General features: G+C 28.3%; 1 protein-coding gene across 4 annotated transcripts; it reads left to right on the forward strand.

The window, feature by feature from the left end:
• The first annotated feature begins 59 nt into the window (after positions 1-59).
• LOC145183069 (uncharacterized) lies at positions 60-23,700 on the forward strand. 4 transcript variants are annotated; one of them, XM_090084359.1, is made up of 16 exons: positions 60-154; positions 256-297; positions 1,003-1,095; positions 1,245-1,328; positions 7,307-7,399; positions 9,728-9,844; positions 10,128-10,168; positions 11,298-11,449; positions 12,918-12,994; positions 13,234-13,305; positions 13,454-13,541; positions 13,627-13,674; positions 20,694-20,720; positions 21,183-21,265; positions 21,494-22,070; positions 22,225-23,700. In XM_090084359.1, exons 2-16 carry the CDS (start codon positions 268-270, stop codon positions 23,529-23,531), a joined length of 2,889 nt encoding a protein of 962 aa, XP_089940485.1. In that variant the 5' UTR covers positions 60-154; positions 256-267; the 3' UTR covers positions 23,532-23,700. The 4 variants fall into 4 exon arrangements, with proteins under 4 accessions (XP_089940485.1, XP_089940487.1, XP_089940486.1 ...); XM_090084361.1 differs by having other exon boundaries at positions 117-154; positions 256-301; XM_090084360.1 differs by lacking the exons at positions 60-154; positions 256-297; positions 1,003-1,095; positions 1,245-1,328; positions 7,307-7,399 and adding an exon at positions 7,615-8,366 and having other exon boundaries at positions 8,569-9,844.
• The last annotated feature ends 1,534 nt before the right edge of the window (positions 23,701-25,234 follow it).

Here is a 25,234-nt window from a genome sequence, read left to right on the forward strand (position 1 = left end):
TTAAATTCTAATAATAATCGAAAAAACTACTCGGATCCGAATAGTTGTTTCGAGTATTCCTATTTGATCTCATTTAGATCCCTATTTGATCTCATTCCGAAACCGAAACTAAGAAAATGCAATTCTCTGGGTTCACTCGAGCTTAAGTCAAAACGTAATTAATAAAAAAAATTATTCCGCAGTATTTTAAGTTTTTAATTTTATATTTTCTTTTAAGTCCATAATTTTTCATATTTCTAGTTTTTTTTCAAACAGAATTGCTTTGAAATGGCATTCAAAACCAAAGATATGGATCTGGTTGGTATACATAACAATTTTTTTTAATGTCACTGTGATACGTTTAACTTGTATCATTAGCGTTAGTATTTTACTATTAAGTTAAAAATGGATATTAATTTGACTTGCAACGCCTACTGGAATTAAGAACAAGCTGAGACAAGGGTGACATGAAACATTTTGTATATTGTGCCTTACAGTCCTATTTACAGGCTGTCAAGTTGTCGTTTTATTTTTTTGTTTTTGTTTTTTTTTTTTCATTTTCTTATTGGTCTTTTTCGTTTTCAATTTTCTCAATTTTGAAAATTGAAAAACTGAAAGAAAAAAAAATATATATGGAAAAAAAAAAAGTTAAAACTTGATAGCCTGTGTTTTGCTAATTGTGGTTTATTAGTGAAATAACTATTTCCAATGACCTGTGTTCTGTATCATTCTTATAAATATGAAAAATATATTGATATTGATTTTCCAGTTCAGAAATGTTTTGAGTATCAATGTGTTTGTGTTAAATTTACTGATAAAAGGAAAGCACCAAATATTACTTACCCATAGGGTAAGTTTCTATACAAGATGTCTCATGTTGTCCCTCTGCCTAAAGTTTACCCAGATTACTGAACCTATTTATTTGATGCTTGAGCTATTTCTTTTAGTAGTTCATTCTCCTCCTCTTGATAAAAAAAAACTGAGATAAACAAGTATAACTTTATACATTTGTGAATATTATAGAGAAAGTCTCCTCTGTATCTCGAAGGCACTCTGTTATTACTAATTTCAAATCCATTAAGATTAAGACGATCCTGGAAAAATCGCTGTCTTGTGGTATGTATTACATATCATCACTATATTATATAGAAGCAAACAAGCATGTACATACAAAGTTAATAAGCTGCTATTACTTTATTGTTATTTTTAACAAAGTTCTTAATATTTTTTATAAAGTTTTTTATTTAAAACTATTCTGATTTTAGATAAATGCAGATACTTTATGTCTGTATTTAAATGAAAATGACAAAGAGAAAGGTAAAATTCTGCAAGAAATACCACTTTTACAGGTAACATGATTTTTGTGTATTTTTTAAGTATATATAGTTAAGTAAAGTACACACAAATTTTAAATTGTATTTTTTTTTTTTTTTTTTTTTTTTTCTTTTTCTTTTTCTTTTCAACTTAATAAACTTTTAAAAAAATTTTAAATGTTTGTTTTTAAAGGCTTTATTTTTTTAAACCAGGTATAAACATATGAAGCATAATAAAATCAACTACTTAGTTGGTAGTAATCTATTGTGTAAATAATGTTTCTCTAAATAGTTTTTGTTAACCTAAGAAGCTCATTTTGGTTTTCACTCTCTACTAAGTAGCCAGAAAAATAATTGCTATTTATATGCATCATACTCTCTGAGCATGTATTGTGTATTTATGCATGATACCTCTAAGTGATGGAATAATTCTTTTCTAGCAGAGGTGGGTACTTCTGATAAAAATTCAGATATTCCGATATTCTGCTAGTATCGGACTAATATATGTATCAGACTTTGACTATTAGACAATATAAGATATCCAATATTCCAATAACTATCAGACTAAGTAAAAAGTATTGGACAATCAGACTATAAAAACTTTGACTATCGGACCATTCAAGTTTTTTTATTTCCTTTTTCCTTATTTTTACACATGCAATAAACTTTTTTTTTTTGACAAGTATAGATTCAAACATTTTGATAACAACATTTGAGGTCTATTTATTTGTTCCACAGCATTATGCCATATTCTCTTTGGGCCTTTTAGTTTTTACTTTGCAACAATTGAATTATGTAGGTTTTTGAATTAAGAAGATTCAAATTATATATATATATATATATATATATATATATATATTAGGGCCCTGCGAATCGCTTCGATTCGATTCGATTCGCGAATCAAATGTCGCTTCGATTCGAGATTCGATTCGAAAAAAATGATTCGAAATTTTCGAATCATTTTTTTATTTAAATTACTTTATGTTTTCATACAAACGGCGTTAAAAAGTTTTCAAAATATCAATATTTATGTTATCAGAAAATTCAGCGGTAGAGTAATTTTGGAACGTAAACATACTTTTCATTAAAATTAATTGTCGATTAGGGATTTAAACAGAGCGGAACCCAAATTAGTAACGCAAAAGTTAGGTTTTATTTTTTGAGTCGTTAATGTTTAACTTCGCTTTCACTAAAGTAATTTTAAATTCGATACTTTTTGTTTGTGCTACATCAAGCTATTTTCGCATCAAGCTATAAAATGACTTCTAAAAAATTGGCAGTTAAAGAACTCTTTGAAAAAAAAAGGAGTATTCTGGCAATGCAAACAAGAAAATTGCAACAAAAAGTATTCTGTTCAGAAAACTGGAACTTTATCTCATCTATGGAACCATTTAAAACGTGACCATAAAAAACTACACGTAGAAGCAACAAAAAAGCGCACATCTGCTACTAAAAGAAAAAATAATTCCGATAACACAATCGAGCAATCATCAAGTTCCTCGTTAAATTCGTATTTTATTCGACCTCCAATAGATAGAGTTATTAAAAAAAACTACGACCATGCAGTGCTTAGATTTGTAATTGAAGATGGAAGATCATTTGAGACAACTTCTGGATCTGGCTTTATTAATCTGTGCTCGGTGCTTACTCAAGGGCAATATCATCCACCACACCCGACCACTTTATCTCGAAATTTAGGTGACATGGTTGATGATTTATATATTAACTTCCAACAAAGTATAAAAAGCCAGTTAATCTCCAAACCTAGCATCACTTTTGATCACTTTAAAGCCGACAATGGCGATAACTTTCTTGTTTCTACTTGCCACTTTATTTCATCCTCTTGGGTTTTAGAATCATGCTGTTTATCAGTTGTAAATCTGGAAGTAATAAATGCTTGTCACAAAGCTACTTCCACTGAAGAAATTTTAAGAAACGTGCTGTCAAAATTTGACTTGACTTCAGATAATATTTTCCGAGCTACAACCGATACTACTCCTAGTATGCCATGCACACTTAAACTTCTTGGGATTGATTGGCTAGGCTGTTGTGCTCATAAACTCCAACTTTGTGTGAAATCAGCTATACACAACCAACCAATTCTTGTTACATTAATTAGCAAGGCTCATAAAATAGTAGGATTTTTTCACTCATCATCAGTTGGACAGGCAGCTCTCAAAAAGTATCAGATTTCTCAAGGAAAACCTGAGTCAAAGCCTCCAATGGATGTGGAAACGCGCTTTAACAGCACTTCTAATTTATTGGAATGGATTTTAAAAAAGTAATGGTTCTATAGAGATTGCTCTAGTTGAGTGTTCACAAAAAAAAACTGTATGAAAGTGCCACCGACTTGTCTAACTGAAACACAAGTGCAATTATTAACAGTAGTCGCTCCTATTTTTAATGCAGTATCTGAAGCCACCACTATACTAAGTGCGGAAAAAAGCGTAAGCATTAGTTTAGTTTATCCGTGCATTACAACTTTGAAAAATTATCTTCGCTCGATGGATAAAAGAGGGATGGGTAAATTTGTTGACGATCTTATTACGCAGTTGGAAATGAGGTTTGATTTAAGTGAAGACGTTTTTCTTACCGCTACTTTCTTAGACCCTCGATTTAAATCAGAAATGCTTACTTTGGCAGAGAAACAAATGGTAAAATCTTATCTAATGACATCTGAAAAAAAACACGATTTAAATATCACTATGATTCCCGCTGAAATTCAACTCGAAGTAGCAAATTTGTCATCTGAAGCAAATGGAATTTTTGATAAAATGTTTGAACATATCTCTAAAAATCGTACTCTACCAGAGAAAAGAACTTTAGATAGCAATTAAATTTTGAAACTACTGCATACATCGAAGAGAAAACGTTGGGACGTTCAGATTGTTCTATTCTCTACTGGAAAAACAAACGTAACATTTTCCCTTTATTATCAAAAGTTGCAACTGATTTTCTTGCTGTTCAAGCTACAAATTGTTCGTCTGAAAGAGTTAACTCTGTGGGAGGAGGAGTGATCGACAGTAAACGCAATAGTCTTTCCGAGCAAAATGCGGAACGGTTAATTTGGGCTAGAAGTAACAAAAAGAGTTTGTTCAAATAACATTCAAGTTTTGTAATATTTTGTATAGTATACATAAAAATAAAGATAAAAAACTTAAATTTCTTTCAATTAGTGATTCGATTCGTGATTCGATTCGATTCGCGAATCAAGACCTGCTTCGATTCGAGATTCGATTCGAAACTAAAAATACCGATTCGCAGGGCCCTAATATATATATATATATATATATATATATATATATATATATATATATATATATATATATATATATATATATATATAGTCCATCACTGTGGTTCCTACACAGTCAATTTAATGGCGACTGTAGATACTAGCAAGGTGACCTTCTGCTCATTACATTTAGCAGTGTTCCTGAACTGAATTAATGTTCATCAAAAGTTAAATGTACCAAGTAGTACTTGCCGCAAAATTCTTAACAAAAAAGCTTGTTTTCTATATTTTCATTATGTATTCAATATTTTTTTTTTAGTTTGTTTATAATTTAACATTAAAGATAAAGAATATTGTTTTTCTGATTTTTGTGGAGAGAAAGTTTTATAAATCAAAACTCTTCAAAATCAGCAATTTTTTTTTGTTTCTTTGGTTGAATTTTGAAAAATTTGTCTGATTTTGTGGTTTTGAAAAGTATTTAAGAAAGATGTGATAATTTTTTTTTTTTTTACAATTTGATTTAAAAGTGGCAAACTAGTTATCAAAACCTAAGCAAAATATAAAGTTTTTTTTTCCACTAGTTAACCTTTATTTATCTAAAAATATAAGTAATTAACTGATTTTGTGAACAAAAATTGCTGGATTTGTTAACTTAGGTTGGGGCAGGATAATACAGATTGGGTTAGGTTTGGCTAAGCTAAGGATATGTTAGGCTAATTTAATGTAGATTAGGGAAAAAAAGTTACCTTTTCCTTGTAGAAAAAACCTAGTTACTACGTCTTATTTAGGATATGTTAGGCTAATTTAATGTAGATTAGGGAAAAAAAGTTACCTTTTCCTTGTAGAAAAAACCTAGTTACACTCCTGGTAACTATACTGTCTAGGTACCTACATACCTACTTAACAATGAACAAGTCCCAGTAGTGGCAAACCAGATCAAGGAGGCAATTGGCAGGAGACTACCAACTTCAGGTGTGACCCACTGGAACTCATCTGACTCCTGTGCTTTACTCCTTCAGGTGCTAGAAGATCCAGAGCAGAAGGAGAAGCTGAACATTATTTTTAATGCGCAAGCAAAGCCTGTCGCCCTTCTATAAGACTGACAAGGCTCTGCTGGCTCAGTACTGCAAGATTATTAACCCAGTTGCAGAATGCCTGGACAGCCTACAGTCTGAGGAAAAGAAAAATTCCTGCCCACCTTCAAGCTTATGAAATACAAGCTGGAAGTCTTGAGAAATGACAACTGCATCATAGAGGAGCAGATCTCATCAACTAACCTGCTGGAGAACCCTTACAACTCTAGGGTGGCCTTCAAGGTAAGGTTTGAGTATATGTTCAGTGGTAAGAACCTTATAGCCACAGCTCTCCATCCTCACTTCCAGCTCAGATTTGTTGGGTGCATGAACATGTTCATGAAAACAGACATCAAGAAAAATATTATCACTGAGGCAGTGATGAAGGTACTACTGAGTGCTGACTAGAAGAGGACATGGAGAAAAGTTTTGATGGATGGAACAGGGTCAGGGGCAACAGCAGGATCCACATCTCATTTGACCAATTTCTGGTGCTCCACAGAAATGTCTAGTAGGGGATTTGAGATTTTGAGGCAAAAAAGATCTTTCTTAAAGACTGATAACTCTGAGAAACTAGTGTTCCTAAAGAAATCTTCACCTGCTAGATGAGAAGTGTATGGTCTTGATGGGGATGCTAGGCGATTGATTTCTTAGTTTATGTACTTTTATGTTAGAAAAATAAATTCAACTTAGGCCTAGTTTTTATTGCACTGTATTTTTTTCTTGCAATAAATTTTGTATGTAAGGTAGAGTATATCTAAAGCCATTTTTAGGCAAATCTTAGCCAAAACTTAGCAAAAAGTGTATTTTTTTTCAAAATGGGTTTAAAAAAAATCAAAAAAATCTTTTAAAATTTTTAAACTATTGGAGTATTGATAAATGGACCGGCAAATTAGGAAAACTATCGGACTATTGATATTGGATTTGGAATTCAAACTATCAGACTATTGGATATCAGACTCAAAAAAGTAGCGGTTGCCCAGCTCTGTTTTTTAGCCTTATCATTCGGCTGTTCATAAAGTTCTATTGCGTTTTGATTGATTTTTTTTTATATTCACTTTATTTAAATTGTAAGTACAGACCACATTTTAAACTTTAAAAGTAGTGAAATTGAAAGTCTATTGAATTAAATTAGGTTATGGAGTATTTCTAATTCTGTTAGCAATAGACAAAATTTTATAAAAAATCTAATTAATGTATGCAGTTGGCAAAAAAAGATTGATAAATTTTTTGGCTTTTAAATCATTTGTGGATAAATCTTGATTTTAGCTCTTGTTTGAACTTTTAGAAACTTTGAATGTCTTTTGTTTGTATACATTTTTTTAAAAAAATTGAAAAAATTTTTTTGGAAAGTTTAGAAATTGTTTTGGAAAATTATGCCATTAACAGGAGAATTTTTATATTGTCAAATGTTTATACTATTAAATATTGTTTCTATGCAAAGAAGAATTAAAAGGTAGAACAGTTAGTATAAGCAACATTTTTTGTTCAAAAGTGTTGTACTTGATGTAAATAAAAGTTTTTTCACATAAAACCAAAGTTGTTAGTTATAAGCGTTATTTTTTTTAAAGATAATAATATTTAACAAAAGAATTAATGTTAAGTTTAAAAATGGAGTTTTAATATTTCTTTTTGCTATATGACTGTGTATATATAGCATATTATAGTAAGTTAAAAACTTATTTTTAATTAATGCTTTTTTATAGAGTAATGTGTTTCAAACAGTCATAAATCACAGTAGAAAACAACATGTATTTGTGATAGAATGTGATGGGGAAAGTTATTATTTTTCTTGTAAGGTATACCATATTTTTCATATTTACTTTAATTTAAAAATTGTGGATCAACCATATGTAATTGCATTAGTTGACAATTCAGAATGTAAGGGTCATTATACATAAATTAGGATTTAAAAAAAAACACCCATTTATGGCATTCATCTTGGATATCAAGGACAGTTGACACACATCATCTTATATTTTAAAGAAAAACATTAAATGTCAGGTAAGTATATATATTCCTTTTTTGTGACCAACCAAAAGTTTTGCCTAATTTCCTCAAGTTTTACCAATAACTGCCATTTTGTTAATCAAAACTTTGTTAAAATAATCAACAACTTTTTATATAATAGCACTACTAAAATCTTTCAAAAGTTTTCAAAGCATGGAACAATTACTTATATTCTACTAATTATAGTGTCCATTTTTTGCAGAGATGCTATTCTAGTGAGTGATAAATAAGAAGCATCAAGAAGAGCAATTGAATTTTCATGATATTCAATTTAACTGGTACATAAATATTAGATTAAATACATTAATTTCTGAATATATAGCTAAAACAGCTACAAAAATACATCATACTTGTATGCCATAAACTAGGAAACTGTTTTTTAGGTTGAACAGAACTCCCTACAGAATTCTGATTAATAATGAGGCAAAACTCTGTCAGACTCTTTATCTTCTAATACACATTTGGCCTCAATTGCTCAGAAGCTACCACTAACTAATTAAGACATCTTATTTCTGGAAATGTTTTTGCTTTTGAAAACTTTTTTTCAAAATTTACATCTTATTGGAAGAAGCAAGCATAAACATTTTATGCAAAGTTGTCTCTAGAGTATAAGAGTATATCTTTTGCAGTTAACATTTGATCAGTTATTGGGTGCTGCAAGCTTGCTCTTTCTGTCATTTTTTAACAATATCACCTATCTTATCATATGGTGATTGATTTCTGTGGCTGGTTGCAAAAAAGTTTTATGTACAGTCAGTTGCAAAAATGTTTATCTAAGTAACAAAATAAGGCAAAAACATTCACAAACAAGTATTGTGTCATTTTATTCCTTTCAACAAGCTGTAATTCTTGAAGAGATCAAAACTATTTTTTTTCACAAAAATGACTTGTTACTTTAAGTATGGAAAATTTAAGTCACCGATACTATTCTGTCTTCTCCATAAAGACTATGTCATAGGGTTGGCATAAAAAAACCTACCAAAAATACCAAGTGGATTTTTTTGGGATTTTTGATATTGTGAGCTGTTTTAATAATTTAAATCCATGTTTGAACACATAACCTTATTGTAGTAGCTCTAAGAGAAAAATTACTTAGTTATAAAAATTAAGATAAACTTTATTTTTAGGCAGCAAAAATATTTAGGATTTGATCTCTCATTTCACTGATCAATCATTGATCACCTATCACAAGATATATTTGATATAATTTGATTGCTCAACATCCTTGTGGGAAATGCAAAGCTTTAGTTTAAGCTATTTTTGAGTTAACCCAGAAACAAAATCTGGGTATTGATTGTAGAGCCATTCCTCTGCTTCATCTTTGTTTATATTAGTTAGGTTTTTACAAATAAGACAAAAAATTCAATTTAGATTTAGTTACCTATAAAAAAAAGTTGTTGCACATTTTAATATTTAATTCATAATCTTTTACTCAAAAAGAGAGGATCAGTTATTTATGCGAGATAATTAAAGTGTCATTTCATTATTATTTTTTCCTGATAGCTGTGTGGTAATGAGTTCAGCAGTGGCAACAATTCAACACAGTCTAATAGGTTATCATTTAGTCTGTTAGTAAAAGCAAACATTTGATATATTTTTAAATAAAACTTATTTTAAAAGATTAATTAAAACAGAAATTTTTTAGTTCTATTTTTAAGTAGATTATTATACCTAAAGATAGCTTCAATAAAGAAAAAAAAATTGAATACTTGATTTAAAACTCCTCCAAATATTTACAGAATATCACCAGATTTCATTTAGAAGCTGAGGCATGTGTCCTTTTTTGTTACTTTCCCTTTAAAAATAAAACGAAATGGTTAACCCAAAGATTTTGGCAGCTATTTATATTTTTTAGATTTGAAATTAATAAACCACCAGTTAAAGTCATGTGATAATTACATGTGGTTGATGTGTAATACTGATGTGTTGATAATATTTCTGCATCTTAACTACATGTTTGATGACATTTGAGTGCATTAATTCCATTTCTAAATGGTTAAAATGATTTGCAGAACACCCATGTGTTAAAAAATTTGTAGGTCTCTTTGATAAACTAAATGTACCAAGCTGTAAAATAATTTTTAGTTGTCTTTTCCTGCTTTCTGCTCTATTTTAAGGATGATTCAGAGTTAGATTATTGGGTAAATGGCTGTAAAGTCATAGCATCCTATTGGAATCGGAAACGAGAAGCACAAAGAGTTAGAATGCAACAGAATATGTTTAAAAAAATGCAGGTTAGTTTTATAGAATTGTTAACACATTTTACTTATATTTTTGGTCATAAACAAGACACTTAAAAAAGTGTGTAAAAAATATTTAAATGGCTTTTAATCAGTTCTAAAACCTTTTACAACTTTGCTTTAATGAGATAATTTATTTCATCAGGTTCTTGTAATAAATAGGTATAATCAAAGTGAAATTCTACAATATTGTATGATAAGATAAACTGATTCTAGCTGACTTAGTTTTTGATTTTCTCTATTTTTTTGCTGACCTTGTATATTTTTTTTCCTTTAGAAGACAATATTGTTAAATGTTGAAGAAGATTCCACCAAATGGTCAGTTTTTACATCCATTGTAAACATAAAAACTTGTAACAATGCCTAAAATACTTTTTACTATGTTACACATCTAAAAAAAAATCTCCTTTTGTTTGGAATAGTGGTTTCAGAAGAGTTTTGGGTTTAAAAAAATAACCAAAATATTGATATAATGGAAAAGCCTAGATTTTTCTATTATTTCAATATGTTTAAAAAGATGTTTTAAACTTTAGTTTGTTATTGTGTCCCAAAAGCACAATCTGCCAAATGGACTAATTTAGTGTAATTATGTTATATAAGTAATTATAATTATAAAAAACTAAAATTAATATATAATTATATGTATTAATTTTAATTATATAAACATTAACTAATCACTATTAAACACAAAAAATTTCAAAGCACCAGAAAATGAATTATTTCATTGATCAGTTAACTTATGTATTTTAAAACTATATTCCCAGATGCTTATCACTGAATTAACTTGTACCATATAAGTCAATTTTGCTCAAATTTTTTTTGAGTGATTGTTTATATTCATCAGATAGCTTCTGTTACATTTATGGTAAATTTTTACTACAAAAAAAATGAAGTAAAATTGCAGGCTTTTTAAAAAATGTATACAAGATGGATTTCTCTCTAAGTGGTTAAAAAAACAAAGTAAAGTTCTAATGTTTAAGATGAAGAAAATAAAGATCATGTTTTTAAGAGAAAATTTTTTTCTTTGCACTTCATTTTTTTGGTCACAATAGAGAGAAAATTTTCATTCGTTTTGTGCTGCATCATATATATCTTGTAAAAATATTTCTAGCTTAGTGAAAGTTTATAATATTGATTATGATTTGAATGAGCGAAAATATTTAAATTGACTCTTGAAAAAGATAAATGAAAGCAGTCCAACTTTTTGGTTCATCTTGGTAAAAAATGTGCTTCTTTACCAATTTCTTATTAAATACATTAAAAAGTTTTAAAGTGATTTGTGAAATTAGTAGATAGCATAAATACTTATCTATTTTCTTATATATTGGTTGATAATTTTAATGAGACTTGCTTTTGATAATATAAATACAATTTTTAGATAACTTACAATTATTATTGTGAAAGTTTAAATAATTCTTGTTTTTTTTTTTTGTGGATATTTTTATAGCATTACCATCCCATTTGTTTTATGTAATGGGAGTGAAGTTATCATCAAAATGAGTGAGCATACTACATATGAAGAATTTTTTAACCTTGCAAATGAAAAAGTCTTTTGCTTTGTAAATCCAAAGATATGCTTTGTGAATAAAGAAGGCGAAGGTATTTTGTGTTAAATTACAAAAAAGAACCTTTATTACTGTTTTTTAAGTGACCAAGATAGAACTATAAAAAACTCTAAGTATCATTTATATTATAATTTTTAAATATTTGATCAGCATACCAGTTGAACACAATGAAAATCAGCACCCTTTAATCCTTAATTACTCGAAAACTACTTACAGATTTTTGTAATTTTTTTACACATTGAAGCTAACTACGTTATTTATTTTAATCATTTATTACATTTATAACTGGATGCTTAGTAATAAACCAAAAATTTTTGCAAGTACTTGACATCATCTCTTGGATCTTGTTTTGAAGCTGCTATCCACTTTTTCTTAAAATCATCTTCATCTGAAGCTAGTTTTTTACTTTTCAATAGGACTCCTTTTATAATGGACCAACAACTTTCAATAACTCCTTGCTCATGAGAATTTGGAGCATTTACTTCCTTAGGTACCAATTTGATGTCATTTTGTTCATACTGAGTCTTCTTGAAGTAGTGGATTGTAGCCAAATCAGGTTAAAAGATTGTGGGCATATCATCCTTTTTAATGCATGGCAAAAGGTGTTTCTTTAAGCATTCTTTTATATACAAATCCAAGCCTAAAGTTTTACAAGTAATATATGGTGCACTTTTGAAATACATGAGCAGGTTGCTTGCCATAAAAGGTATTTGGGAGCAAATTTTTTAGTTTAAATTTACTTCAATATGTTGGCAACATATCTACCTTTCTGATAAAAATATTGCAGGTTTTCTCTGCTTAAAATTTTATATAGCTTATTTAAACAACAAATTGCTTTAATTCTTCCATCAGTGGATCACTTTAGAGTTTTCTTTTTATGGTATGCTTTATATTCATCAGATTTAAGTACTTTTCCAATCAAGCTTGGGTGCATTTAAATTTTTTGCGACTGATATGGATTTGCTTTTTATGGAGCGAATGATTGATTTTGCTTTATATTTATCTTTAAATCTTTTCTTTTTTTTACTTCCTACTTTTCTTTCAATAGATCAAAACTCTTTACATCATTGCAAAAAAAAAATCTATCTAATATACAGCAAGACCAATGTCAATTTGTGACAATTTTGAAAAATTTCCAAAATTTTTTCTCAATGTAACATTTGTTTACTCATTTTAGCCCAATAGCAATTATAATCAATACTTTACAACAATAGAATCAAAGAACAACACATTAGCTTCTTTTTGCAAAAAAAATTAGAAAAATCTTTTAAATATTTTTTGAGTAATTAATGATTTAAGGGTGCTGAATTTCATAATGTTCAACTGATATTTACTAAACTTTATTGAGTTTGACACTACATTTGATGCTGATCATCACAATGTGTAACTTAAGATGACAAGTTTCATTCTAAAAAGAGTTTTAATAATTTTATAAGGAATAATTTTACTAAGGAATAATTTTACTTTAGCTAGAAAATTACAGAAAGAAAACTTTTTTCTAGTCAAGCTGGTCAACCCATCAAGTAAATTATACCAGGAGAGTATCACAAAATATTATATTGTAGAACCTGGCTATAAGGTAAAGATTTTAATGGTTATATACCATTATAAAAACAATAATGAAACTATGATTCAGTTTTTTTTAATTTTATTTTGATGATTGGATTTATTTATCATTTTTATGAATGAACTTCTGTTTTCATTAAAAGAAGACAATGTTTTTTTTTAATTTTATTTTGATGATTGGATTTATTTATCATTTTTATGAATGAACTTCTGTTTTCATTAAAAGAAGACAATCTTTTTTTTTATTCTTAGGTGGTTGTTGTGTTTTTTAAAAATGATTCGTTTGAAGAGTTACTACTCAAGGAAAATGTTTATGCAAAAGAAGTATGTTTTTTGCTGTACTTTTCAAAAGTCACCCAATAGTTTTTGAAATTTGTTTTAAAATAGTTTTAAAAAATGTTTTTCACTTAAATATTTTATTTGCTCAGTAACAAAGTAAATTCATATTGTTGATGAATTGTGATTTGGTAAGATTTTAGAAAACACAATAATAAAAGATGCACTAAGAATCAATGGAATTTCTAATCCTGGCCTTTTTTTTCAGAAGACTAAACATCAAAGTAAGTTGACTTTTTTTTTTTAATGGCTATTCAGCTCTGTTATTACTTATATGATCTTTCTTTTCAGTCTCTTAATTTGTTTTAGAGCTTTCGTTATGTGCAAATGATGATGAGCCAATGTCATTTTTATTCTGTAAGATAATTTAATTCTTTTTATATATATATTTTATATATATATTTTGTATATATATTTTACATATATATTTTACATATATATTTTATATATATATTTTATATATATATAAAATATATATATTTTATATATATATTTTATATATATATAAAATATATATATTTTATATATATATTTTATATATATATAAAATATATATATATTATATATATATTTTATATAAAAGCGGAGGATACATGCTCAAATATGAAAAAATATTTTGCATAATTATTGGGCACTCAAAACTATAACTATTCTAAATGAAAAATATTTGTGAGTTAATTTACAGAATGTTTAAAGGGAGTTAGCAAAATACTACTAATAAATATCAATTTTTAGTGAAGTGGTATGCGAAGATGCTTTTTATTATTGCTGTTAAACAAAGTACTTTTGTTGGAATAGCATTGTATATGCTCTGTATATACCAACATAGAATAACTAGTACTTCATTCACAGTTACTTACTGTTATACTAATAATTTTATGAGCTGTTGCAATTTTTTTGTTTGTGTCAAGAAATATGTTGTTTAAACTAATTCAATACTAAAGGAGAATATTAATTTTAAGAAACCATTCTTAAAATTGATATTCTCCTTTAGTATTGAATTAGTTTTTACGACTGAATATCTAAAAATTAACCTGTGCATAATCTTTGAATGAGCTAATATCAAGCTCTAAGTAAAGTTTGTGTAAATATTGTTTACAAATATCCAAATATCCTAAATTCCTCTTTAACTAGTAATCTGTCTTTAGAATATCTACACCAAATAGTTTAAGCTATGACTTGTTACAATTAAGATTAGCTGGCTCTTTAAAAGATTTATCTTTGCTGGTACTCTTAGAAAAATGGTAACCATATATAGTAGCTCTTTGTAATTAATATGAGAAGCAAAGTTGTCTTTGACCATATTCACTCATAATTTCAGTGCTATTAGAAATATAACTATATGGTAATAAAACTATATCGTAATATAACTATATGGTAATATAACTATATGGTAAGCTGGTCAGTTAAAGCAGTCTGAAAAGCTTCATATGAAACCTGATGGGTTTGAACTGACTAAAATATTGCAATATCAAGATCTGTTGATGGGCTGATAAAAGGGTCTTTTAATAACAGTGATTGTTTTTTTCAATACTAATTTTATGCTTCCTGATATATTGGTTTTTTTACTTCCCGCTGTCAAAATATTTAATATTGTTTGCAGTTTTATTATGCTGTGTTTGATGCTCTGCAACCGTTTAGAAATTGATATATTATTGAAAAATATTACTAAAATAAACTCAGTTATTGGTATTTAACATTTGTTTTCTAGAAAATTGGGTTACCATTGCTCTGCACAGACTATATGTCCCATTGTGGAAATTTTGATCTCATTTTCCAGGCCAGTAACCTACTAATAAGACAATGAAAAGCACAAAGTGAAGAGAATATTGCTGATAAGTAAGATTAATTTCTGGACAATTACAAAATTAAGAGTTTTCTCAGATGTTAATCTGGAGAATTTTATTAAGGATTTTGGCTAACATCTTCGCAAAGTTATAATGGCCAAACAATCACAGATTGCATCAGGATTTTGCTGATTGGATCTTTAAGTACTTGGAAGATTATCCTGATTTTGACCAAGAAAATATTTTTTCAGATGAGACACATTTTTAAATGAATGCTTTTATTAACAAGCAAAATTGCTCTTATTGGTGTGAGATCAATTCACATGTGTAACATAAAATGCAGTTGTACTAAAGACTTACTGTGTGGTGCAGTTTATGGTATGGCAGCATTTTCTGACCCTGTTTCTTTCAAAGAGAGGTGGGAAAAGCTGTAACTATTAATTGTGAATGCTAAAGAGCTATTTTACTCAAAATTTTGTAACCATATTAAGAACATCAATATTGAAGAGATTTAGCTCCAGCAAGTCGGTGTTGCATGCCAAACAACTAATATTTTGTTCAATTTACTGAAGGATAGATTTGGTAATTGGATCATCTCATGTCAAGGATTTGTTTCTTTCAACCCTGATCATTGATTAGATGAAGTTTAAACAATGATTAGGGTTTGTAAAGTTTAAATTTATAACCAGGGTTAACATATTGAAGAACTACTAAATAGTTTCAGAAATGCAAAGTGCAAAGTTGCTTTAAGTTAGCTTTTTAATGCAATTAAAGGTAACACAGACCCTCATATTAAAATTTAGCATTTTTGAGTGAATGTTGCAAAGAATGGCACTAAATTGCAAGCAATCCAATGACAGTATCAAATATAAACATTTGAATGTGGCAAAGACAAAGAGCAACTCAGAAGTTGAAAGCACAAAAGTTCCATGCATCTCAATCTAGCAACCAGATACAGAATTTAAATATTATTGATGTTGCCGTTGAAGATGTTGAGTAAAGTTGTATTCAACTTACTCAATCCTCTAGTACAACAAGAGACCTCAAAGTTCTTCATCTTCAGCAAATACATCAACACCAAAAAAATTCATATCATTGCCATCAATTGCAATTAGTCAGTGTTTTATACCTACTTTGGATTGAATTAACTTTTCATATTCTTCCTGTGAAGACAAAAATCATCACAATGGTATTAGATCTAGAACTGGCAGAACTACCCCTTTTTTAACTCATGAAAAAAATAAAGTAATACAATACATGGATAAAAGGTCTGACTCTCAAAATTGCTTTGGAAGATGTTAGTCCAATAGGAGTCTGCACAGACAATACAGCATATACTGTATTGTGAAAAATTTAAGAAACACCAAAAAACAAATCATAATTTGTTTTTATTTTCAAATTTTTATTTAACCAAATATATTTTTCTGGTAAAAAATTAATAATAAATTTTAGAAAATAGACAAACAAAATAAAAAGTAATAATAATGATAAAAACTTTTAAACAAATTAAAAAAATGTATTTAAAGTTTTATAGGTAATTTTTATTTTAAAAAAATTGTGAAAAAGTTAAGAACCACAGAACAAAAAACAGTAAATTTTACCTAATACCGTGTAATTCTACCATGAATATTTAAGCACTCATTTATACGATTTGGCATTGAGTCTATTAAATTCTCTAAAATATGTTTGGGAACATTTCCAAGTATTGCTAGTAAAATATTGTGCAACTCCTCAAGGCTCTTTGGTGCTTTCTTGGCAATCTCTTTATCAAGCCAACTCCAAAGATTTTCAATGCAATTTACATCTGGGTTATTTGGTGCCCAAGTTAGATGCTTAATATTTTTGCTTTTGAACCATTCAGAGACAATTTTACCCCTGTGATATGGTGCATTATCTTGTAAAAAATCTATGGAACGCTTTGCTCAAGTGCATCAATTGGCGGTAACAAGTTGTTATTTAAAATATCGATGTAATAAATAGAGTTGAGTCGACCATCAAATAATAAACATACCGAGACCATAATATGTCATGCAGCACCATATTCCAACCAACTCACTATGTTGTTTTGTTCTTTGAACGATACAATCGAGATATTTATCTGAATAAGCTATAAGATATTTTTCTGAAGGCTGCCTGCGAATCATAGTTCGATTTTTTGGTTATCAACCTCGATATTCATCTTATCACTGAACATTACTGTCCTCCATTTTTGTTTAGTCCATTCTTTGACGCTTTTGCAAAATTCTTTTTGCTTTTTCATGTTGTTTGGAAGTCGCAGTTTTAGAAGAGCTTTTTTCCATAACGTATTGTTAGCTAATAGTTTCCTGCGCATGAGTGATGCCGATGCTTGACATCCATTTGAAAGACTCGATTCCCTTCTTAATTCATGCAACGGCTTGGTTTGATTTTTCTTTGCCAACCTGATTAAAAGGCGATCATCATTGGGTGTCGTCAAACCGGTTTTCCAGAACAATGGCGATCAACATAAGATTTTGTTTCTTTGAATCTTTTGATGATTGTTAGCACCAAACTATGTGATCGCTTTATTATTTTTCCAATATCACAAGCGGATTTACCTTCCTGGTGAAAATGCACCACTTTTACACGATCTTCATAGGTAATAGCTTTTCTGCTCATTTTTTCAAAAGAAAAGATTTTTTTTTGTTTAAAATTAAATATTTTTTTTAAAAGTATTTTTAAAAAATTAATTTTTTTCAAGTAGCTTTATTGGTTTTTTTTTGGTAATGACTAAGGTCATTAATAGAATATTTAAAAAAAAAGTAAAAATAAGTTTAAAAAGTTTCTGCTACATTTAGCACAAAAAATTCTTTGTGGTTCTTAACTTTTTCACAAAGAAAATATAAAAGAAAATTACCACATAATATTTAATCCTTATTTTTATAGGTTCTAGTAATTAATTTTCAAAAAAAAAAAAAAATCTTTTTTCTTATGTTCTATTTAACAATTTTGAAAAAAAAGGATTATTTTATTATCTTTAGAATAAAAATTAAATTTATTTGAAAAAAATATTTTTTTTTGTTTAGTGGTTCTTAACTTTTTCACAATACTGTATATAAAAAGACCTTAACTATATTAAGCAAACTATATACAGATGTTCAGATCTATGGCTGTCTAGCCCACACACTGTACCTGGCATTCACAGACATCACTGAGTTCAAGTTCCTTGATTACACACAAAATGATTGTTGCAAAACACGTTAAGAATTTCTAAAACCTTATTGCCAACATCAAAAACTTACAAAATGACCTAGGATGACCAATATGTATACTTATATGCTGCCAGTTAAAACAAAGTAATTGTTTATTTAACCTAAATAGTATTTTAGATTAAATAACCAATAGTATTTTAGATTAAATAACCAATATTATTTTAGATTAAATAACCAATTGTTTATTTTATGTAAAATACTATTTAAGTTAAATAAACAGCAAAAAATTAAAAAAGCTTCCTTACAATAGTTTGTTTAGTAATTTATAGGTTAAGTATCCATTCCAATGTTGATAAAGTTTACTTTATAAGTTAATCTAAGGTTTGAAAATTCTGCTGTTAAAAATATTTTAGGATAAAGTAGAAGACTACTTTCCCAAACTATTACTATGTTAACAGTCATTACAATGTTTGAAGGAATTGATCAAAGTCTTGTTATGTAAAAGTATTTTATGACTTTCAAAAATCATTTAAAGAGAGATTGCCACACTCACCAGTCACAAAAACTGAAGAATTTGCCATTAAGATAGTATTAGTAAAAAGAAAAGGCTTTATAGTTCAAAATGATCACCTTGCTGCCAATTTACTTCTCCCTTGCTCTAGAGGATGTCACAACAGTGTTGAGCAGATTGTAAGTGAATGAACTCACAGTTGTTGGCATTGAAGATTTTTTTACAACAACTAATAATATCCTGAAATCTTCTAAAACATAAAAAAGTTTTCCTTATAGTATACACTGATATATATATATATATATATATATATATATATATATATATATATATATATATATATATATATATATATATATATATATATACATACATACATACATACATACATATTCAGGTTGATGCAATTGAACTAATCCATGATGTTGCTTTACAAATGCCTGACAGTGAAAAAAGGGCTGTGTAAACTAGCTGAATAAGTTATTTATTAAGGCATTTGTTGGAAAAGTGTGAACTGTGCAAATCTAATATGCCATTCTCATATACATTCAGCTAACCATAATAGATTGACAAAAGACAGAACTACAAAACTGGTATTTTTTCCCCACTATTTAGCTCTTGGAAATACTGAAAATTTGGTACAAATTTTGAAAAAGAGTGTATGCAATCAGGAAGAAATATCGCTGCTCTAGTGCTATTATCCCTCACATGATGCAACATTAGATGCTCATGCATTACAATTAGGCCGATGAGCCCATTGACAATTGCAATACTGAATCTGAAGTTGATTTACTAAATAGTTAAATGTAGCTAATATGTTACAAGGAATATTTCATTTGGAGCAATATTGATTTTCTTTATGGTTTTAAAAGCAGTTTATTATTTTTTCCAAATTATAAATACCAACTAAAATGCAAAAAGCTGCTAAAAATGTTTAATGTCAAGTATCCTCATATTTCGAAATCAGTTTAGAATCAATGCATAATAAAATATAAGTTTACTTACAATGTAAAAATACATTTAATTTATTCAAACACAAAAACAGTTTTTTTTTCACAACAATAGTTTTATCCATGTTTTTTTTAAATCATTAAATGAATTTTTTTTAAAGTACTAGTTACACTTTGCATCCATGTTCAATCACTTTCTGGTAAAAGTAAATAAAAAGATTATTCTATTACAATTCTTAGAATGTACTTTGATTGCTGTTATAGGGTTGTAGAATTATTAGATGATTTGCAAAGAATTAACAATTTTTAGATCTTGTGGTCAACTTTACCTGGTCATACTATTATCCCTTATGAAGTTTTTTTGATATATTTCTAATTATTAAATTTTTTTTTTTAAATCATAAATTTTTGATTGTTTGCATAAATATTATAAAGCCTTGTTTTTACTAAAAAAAAAAAAATTTGACTTTTACCTTACTTCTAAAGTTTATTATTTTTTTAAATCTCTAGGAACAATTTAAAGAGAGAAAGGTTAAACTGTGTGCTGTATTAAATATATGAAAAAAATAATTCAGAGAGCATATTGTTTTATATACTTTGTCGTTAAGTACATTTTGTAATAAAAAATTATTTAAACAAGTAACAAGTTGTGACAAAAACAGTGACAAACAATATGCAATTAAATCTAGCAAGGATTCAGGATGAATAAAAGATGTTTTACCCTAATTTAGGATGCTAAAAATGCTGAAACAAAATAGGCTTTTAGACCTAAGTACAAAAGTTAATTGTTTTAATGTTGTCTATTTTTTATAAATATTATAAAATATTATAAAAACAGAAAAATATACAAATGCTATGTTAATAGTAAATTTGTTTATGTATAATATAGTATTTGTTTATATATTTTCCTATCATATTTTTCTCTTGGATTTAATACGAATTATGTTTTTTGTTTTAGCTGAGCCTGAGGACCTTTATCCTAAAGGTAGATCAGCTAAATTCTTTTAGTAATGTAATTCATGAAGTTTATTTGTGTGCCACCTCCAATTTTACGATTTATCTTTGGAGTTGGTTTAATATGTGATTATATGTTTTAAAACAATGTGTTTGATGATGTGGTGAAAAAAAGTTAAATAAAAATGAATATTTTCAATTGTTTATATCATTTGGCTCTACTTAAAAAATTATTAACTCAAAGAATCTATTTTTGTTTATAAAACTTTCAATTTTAAACTTAGCTAAGTTTCACAAACTTTGCTGAGTTTTATATTTTGTTTTTTGTTGATGAATTTAAAAATTCTGTTTGTATGTTTTAAAGGGCTTAACTGATGTTCGCTTTAAGCATATTTCCTGGCATATCTGATAGCACTATAATGATCATCCTTAAGTTTATTATGTGTACTGCTATTAAAAGATTTCATTTTTTAAAAGTTTTTTTTTTTTTTAGGATTTCTCTATGTTCTAAATAAAGAATTAGGTTTTGAATCATGCGAAGATTTTGGAAGGGAGCCTAACGAAGCAAAGGAGAAAGTGAGTTGCATAATTTGCACGTATTGACAATTTTTCTACTAAAAACACGCCTGTTAACAATTTATCTACTAAGCATGTGTAGCAAAATTCTTGTTTAATAAAAGTACACTACTAGCAAGATTCGAAAAGTACGAATTGTATATGTAAACGCTGACAGAAATAGCTAGATATGATATATATAGTTCTTTATGTTTATGTATTTTGAAGTAGGATTGTGTATTAATCTAGATTGCTACTGCTCATGAAATTTCGAATTCATGTTCCTCGTCGGGCGCAAATACCACAGGTTATTATCCAGGACGTAATTTTTCACTTAGAAGAAACTCAGATGGAATTTCAAGGGATTCTTCCACAATTGACGCTTCTCATGTACAAGGTGATACTTCGGATCAAACAGGTTTCAGTTTGAAACACGAGGACTATTTCTTAAATAAGACAACCGTTCTTGAATCAACTTTTAAAGGAGGAAGCTGTTCCAAAACATTAGAAAGGGAAGCTGCGCTTTGCTCAAACACAAATTCGTTAGCAAGCGATGTTTATACTGTTTGTTTTATAGAAGATTTTGAGTACGAGTCACAATCTCCTAGTTTGATCAATGAAAATGCCGTTTTAAAAGATAATCTTTATGAGGAGAAAGACTGTTCTGCGTCTGTACCTAGTGAAAGCAAATCTTCACAACTAGATATCAATAATGAACGTAAGTCGAGAACCGATGACTCTCTTAACGGAAAAAATGAACGCGATGCAGATACAGAATCTCCTCAAATTTTGTTGAGTCCTGGTTTTGTAAATATTGAAGACACAGGTATTTATAATGATAATAAAAAGCACTTTTAAAAATGAAAAAAAAAAAAGTTATAAATAGGAAAACGAGTGAAGAAAATGCTTTAGGTGGCTTTTGTTTTAGTTGAATTTTTACTTCTCTCTTTTGTACCTTTTATTTAAAATTGTTTTTGTAGAAAAAAAGTCCATTAATGAAAGAGCAGAAAAAATGATACTTCTTCATGATAAAAAAATGGAACCAGGTACCATTCCAATATTACGATGTGAAAAATGTGAAAAATGTTCGTTGCGTCCTCTAAGTGTGAAAAATCCACAAAAAATGAAAGTAATTTTGAGTGAGAACTCTCAATCTGATATTCCTCGTAATAATTATCTGTGTTTATCTGGAACTCATTTATATTACAAAGATGGGAATTGGTTAGCTTGGGATAGTTCTTCGATTTCTTTAAGTAGTGAAAGCTCAGACAATAATAAGTTAAACTTTGAATTAGGTAAAGAAATAGTATGCAAATGGGTTCAGGAACCACGATCACTCCACAGATGGGAAGTAGTTCGGTTTTCAGAAAAAAGTTTAAATAAAGAATCGTGTCCTGTTGAGAAACATAGTATTGTAAAACCTGGTAAAAATTTTTCAAGTAAGTGTTTAGAAGAGTCTTTGGAAGAGGCTTTTCAACATACACGAAGACATTACAAGCAACATAAATTTAACCTTTCGGAAACTGGACCATTGATGAGTAGAATAAATGATTTCAAAACGGATACTAAAAAGAAAGTAAAGACTATCAGAGATGTGTGCGCCTATTCAAAATTTAAAAGTGCGAAATATTTTACGGATTTAATTGGAGCAGTAATTTTAAACATTTGTGAAGTTTTTGATCCGTTTTTGGATTCGGAACGCCAAATAATTGGTGATGATCTAAAAACACCTCGAATCGGATGGTTGATTCGGCAAGAGTTATGCTCCGCATTTAAAGGCTTTTTTACTGAAGGTTTTAGGGTTGAAAATCATCTTCTTAAATCTTTGTTTTCTCGAGTCAATCCACCTTTTTGGACTTTTATCGGTGAAGTTTCAGCGGCTAATGAAGCAGTTGCATCTATTATTAAAGATATCGAATCAAATAGGCTTTTTCGCAATGATGACGCTCGTTTCAGAGCATTCTTATGTCAACTAATTGTCCGGAAGTGCTACCAAAAAAAAGAAATGCTCTTGGTGGTTTGGTTAGAAATAATACCGTCGATGGAAACCGTTCTCGAAAAATATTATGCTCATGATTCTTTTTGGCGTCGAGTAGATTGCGATGAGTTTAGATGTTGCTTCGAAAAATTAATCAGTATAACTAAAAAATTAAATAACTATCCATTCCAACTCAGTTTGGACTTTGAAACTCGCTTTCCTATGAAACTTGGATCTTCGTGTCTTGAAAATAGATCAAAATTGGTGAAGTTGGGGAAAGAAGATACTTACTTAGTGTGCGTAGAATAATATCTTAAATTTCTTTTGTAAATTATTCTTTTGTAAGCTTCTAATTGTAAAATGTTGACTTCATATTTTTATATCATTCACTATTTTTTTATTATTTATATCATCAGCTGTTTTGATTAGATTTAAATGTAATATGCAAAAAGTAAACAAATTTCTTTGTTTTTAAAAATTTATATTCTGCCCGCTATTTTACATGTTTACATTAATCTATGGTAATTTAAAGACCGGAATTTTAGTTAAATAAATTTATGGCATTATAAAATAGGGGTGGCACATATCACAGTAATGTATAAATTTTAAGCTTAGACTTTTAAATGAACCTTAAGAGGTTTAACTTTAAAAGTCTAACTAGTCGTATGTCAATTTGTGTGTTCTTCATACTCATATTAATAAAAACTTTCATATAAAATGGAAAAAACAGGTTTTAAACTTGAAATAACTAATTTTTTCGACCTTTAATATGTTTGCAGACATATGACTGGTTAGAAATTAAACATATAACTTAAAACTTGCTTGAAAAAGTTGTTTTCTCAATTTAATGTTTTATCTTCATTGAAAGCAGCACCATTTTAATACCAAAATATGGTTCATCAACTATAAAGCAAAATTTTATATCTAAACTTGAGGAATTTTAAAAAAATTTAACTTTGTTTGATTTTAGACAAACTAAAGGGCTAAGAGAGAAAAAAAAAATTAAAAAAAAACCTTTTATAAAAACGCAAAATTCGTATATTTTCAAGAACATGCATTAACGGCGTTGTGTAGGTCTAAATATGCTTGTTTTTTTTTTTGCTTTTTTTTTAACCTCCGATATATACCACTATAACTCTTGTTTAATTTTTTCAATAAAGTCCCTTTAGTTAAAGCAGTTTTAATTTTTAAACTATCATTGAAGTTTCGAAAACAATTGGAGAATCAAGAATATTGTCTTGTAGTGATAATTTCCCTGTTTGAGGGGTTATGATATTAAAAAAAAAACCCAGTCGATATTCTTGAGCTGACATCTTACAAAAAAAATTATTATTTTAAAATTAAATTTTTTAAAGCTTATTCATTTTAATGAACACTTGTCAAGGATCATTCTTCTTTAATCGCTGCGTTTCCTGCACCAATTAAAATTTTTTTCACAGCATAAAAGTAAACATTTCACTCATATTAATTACACTTCATGAGGAGCCCAAGATTTATCTTGGTCCCCAAGTTTCATACCAAAATACACATAATATGACTGTTTTCAGAAACTTAGTAAAAGTTTTTCCACATTTTTGCTGAATATATCTATCACAAATATAGTAAAATATAAGTCAATTAAGAATCTTTTTCGTGAAAAAACTCTGAAATGTTGGAATATTTATCACGCCTTACTAATATCTATTAGATACATAACATAAGTTTAGAGGAGAATTTCAATAAGTACTTTTTTGATGAGAATTGAGTTGAACGTCTCTAAGTGATTCTTTGTTGAAGTTCTATAATCTGAAAAACTTGTGTCTATGATAGTGTCTAAAGCATTCTAAAGAGAAATAAATTTAATTGTGCACAATATAAATTTCTCTTATTTTTTCGAGTTGCATGTAAAAGCTTGTTTTTTCCGAAATACGAAGTTGCTATTTATTTTTACCTTAAAACCGATATTAAAAAATGATAGAAAAAAAGTACGGAATGAGTTGAAAAATACTGTGTTAAGGTTAAGATAATATACT

Source organism: Hydra viridissima, unplaced genomic scaffold (genome assembly GCF_058129835.1).
Source record: "Hydra viridissima isolate aposymbiotic clone 2 unplaced genomic scaffold, HvirCarnegie_v1 scaffold_4, whole genome shotgun sequence".
Taxonomy (NCBI): Eukaryota; Metazoa; Cnidaria; class Hydrozoa; order Anthoathecata; family Hydridae; genus Hydra; species Hydra viridissima.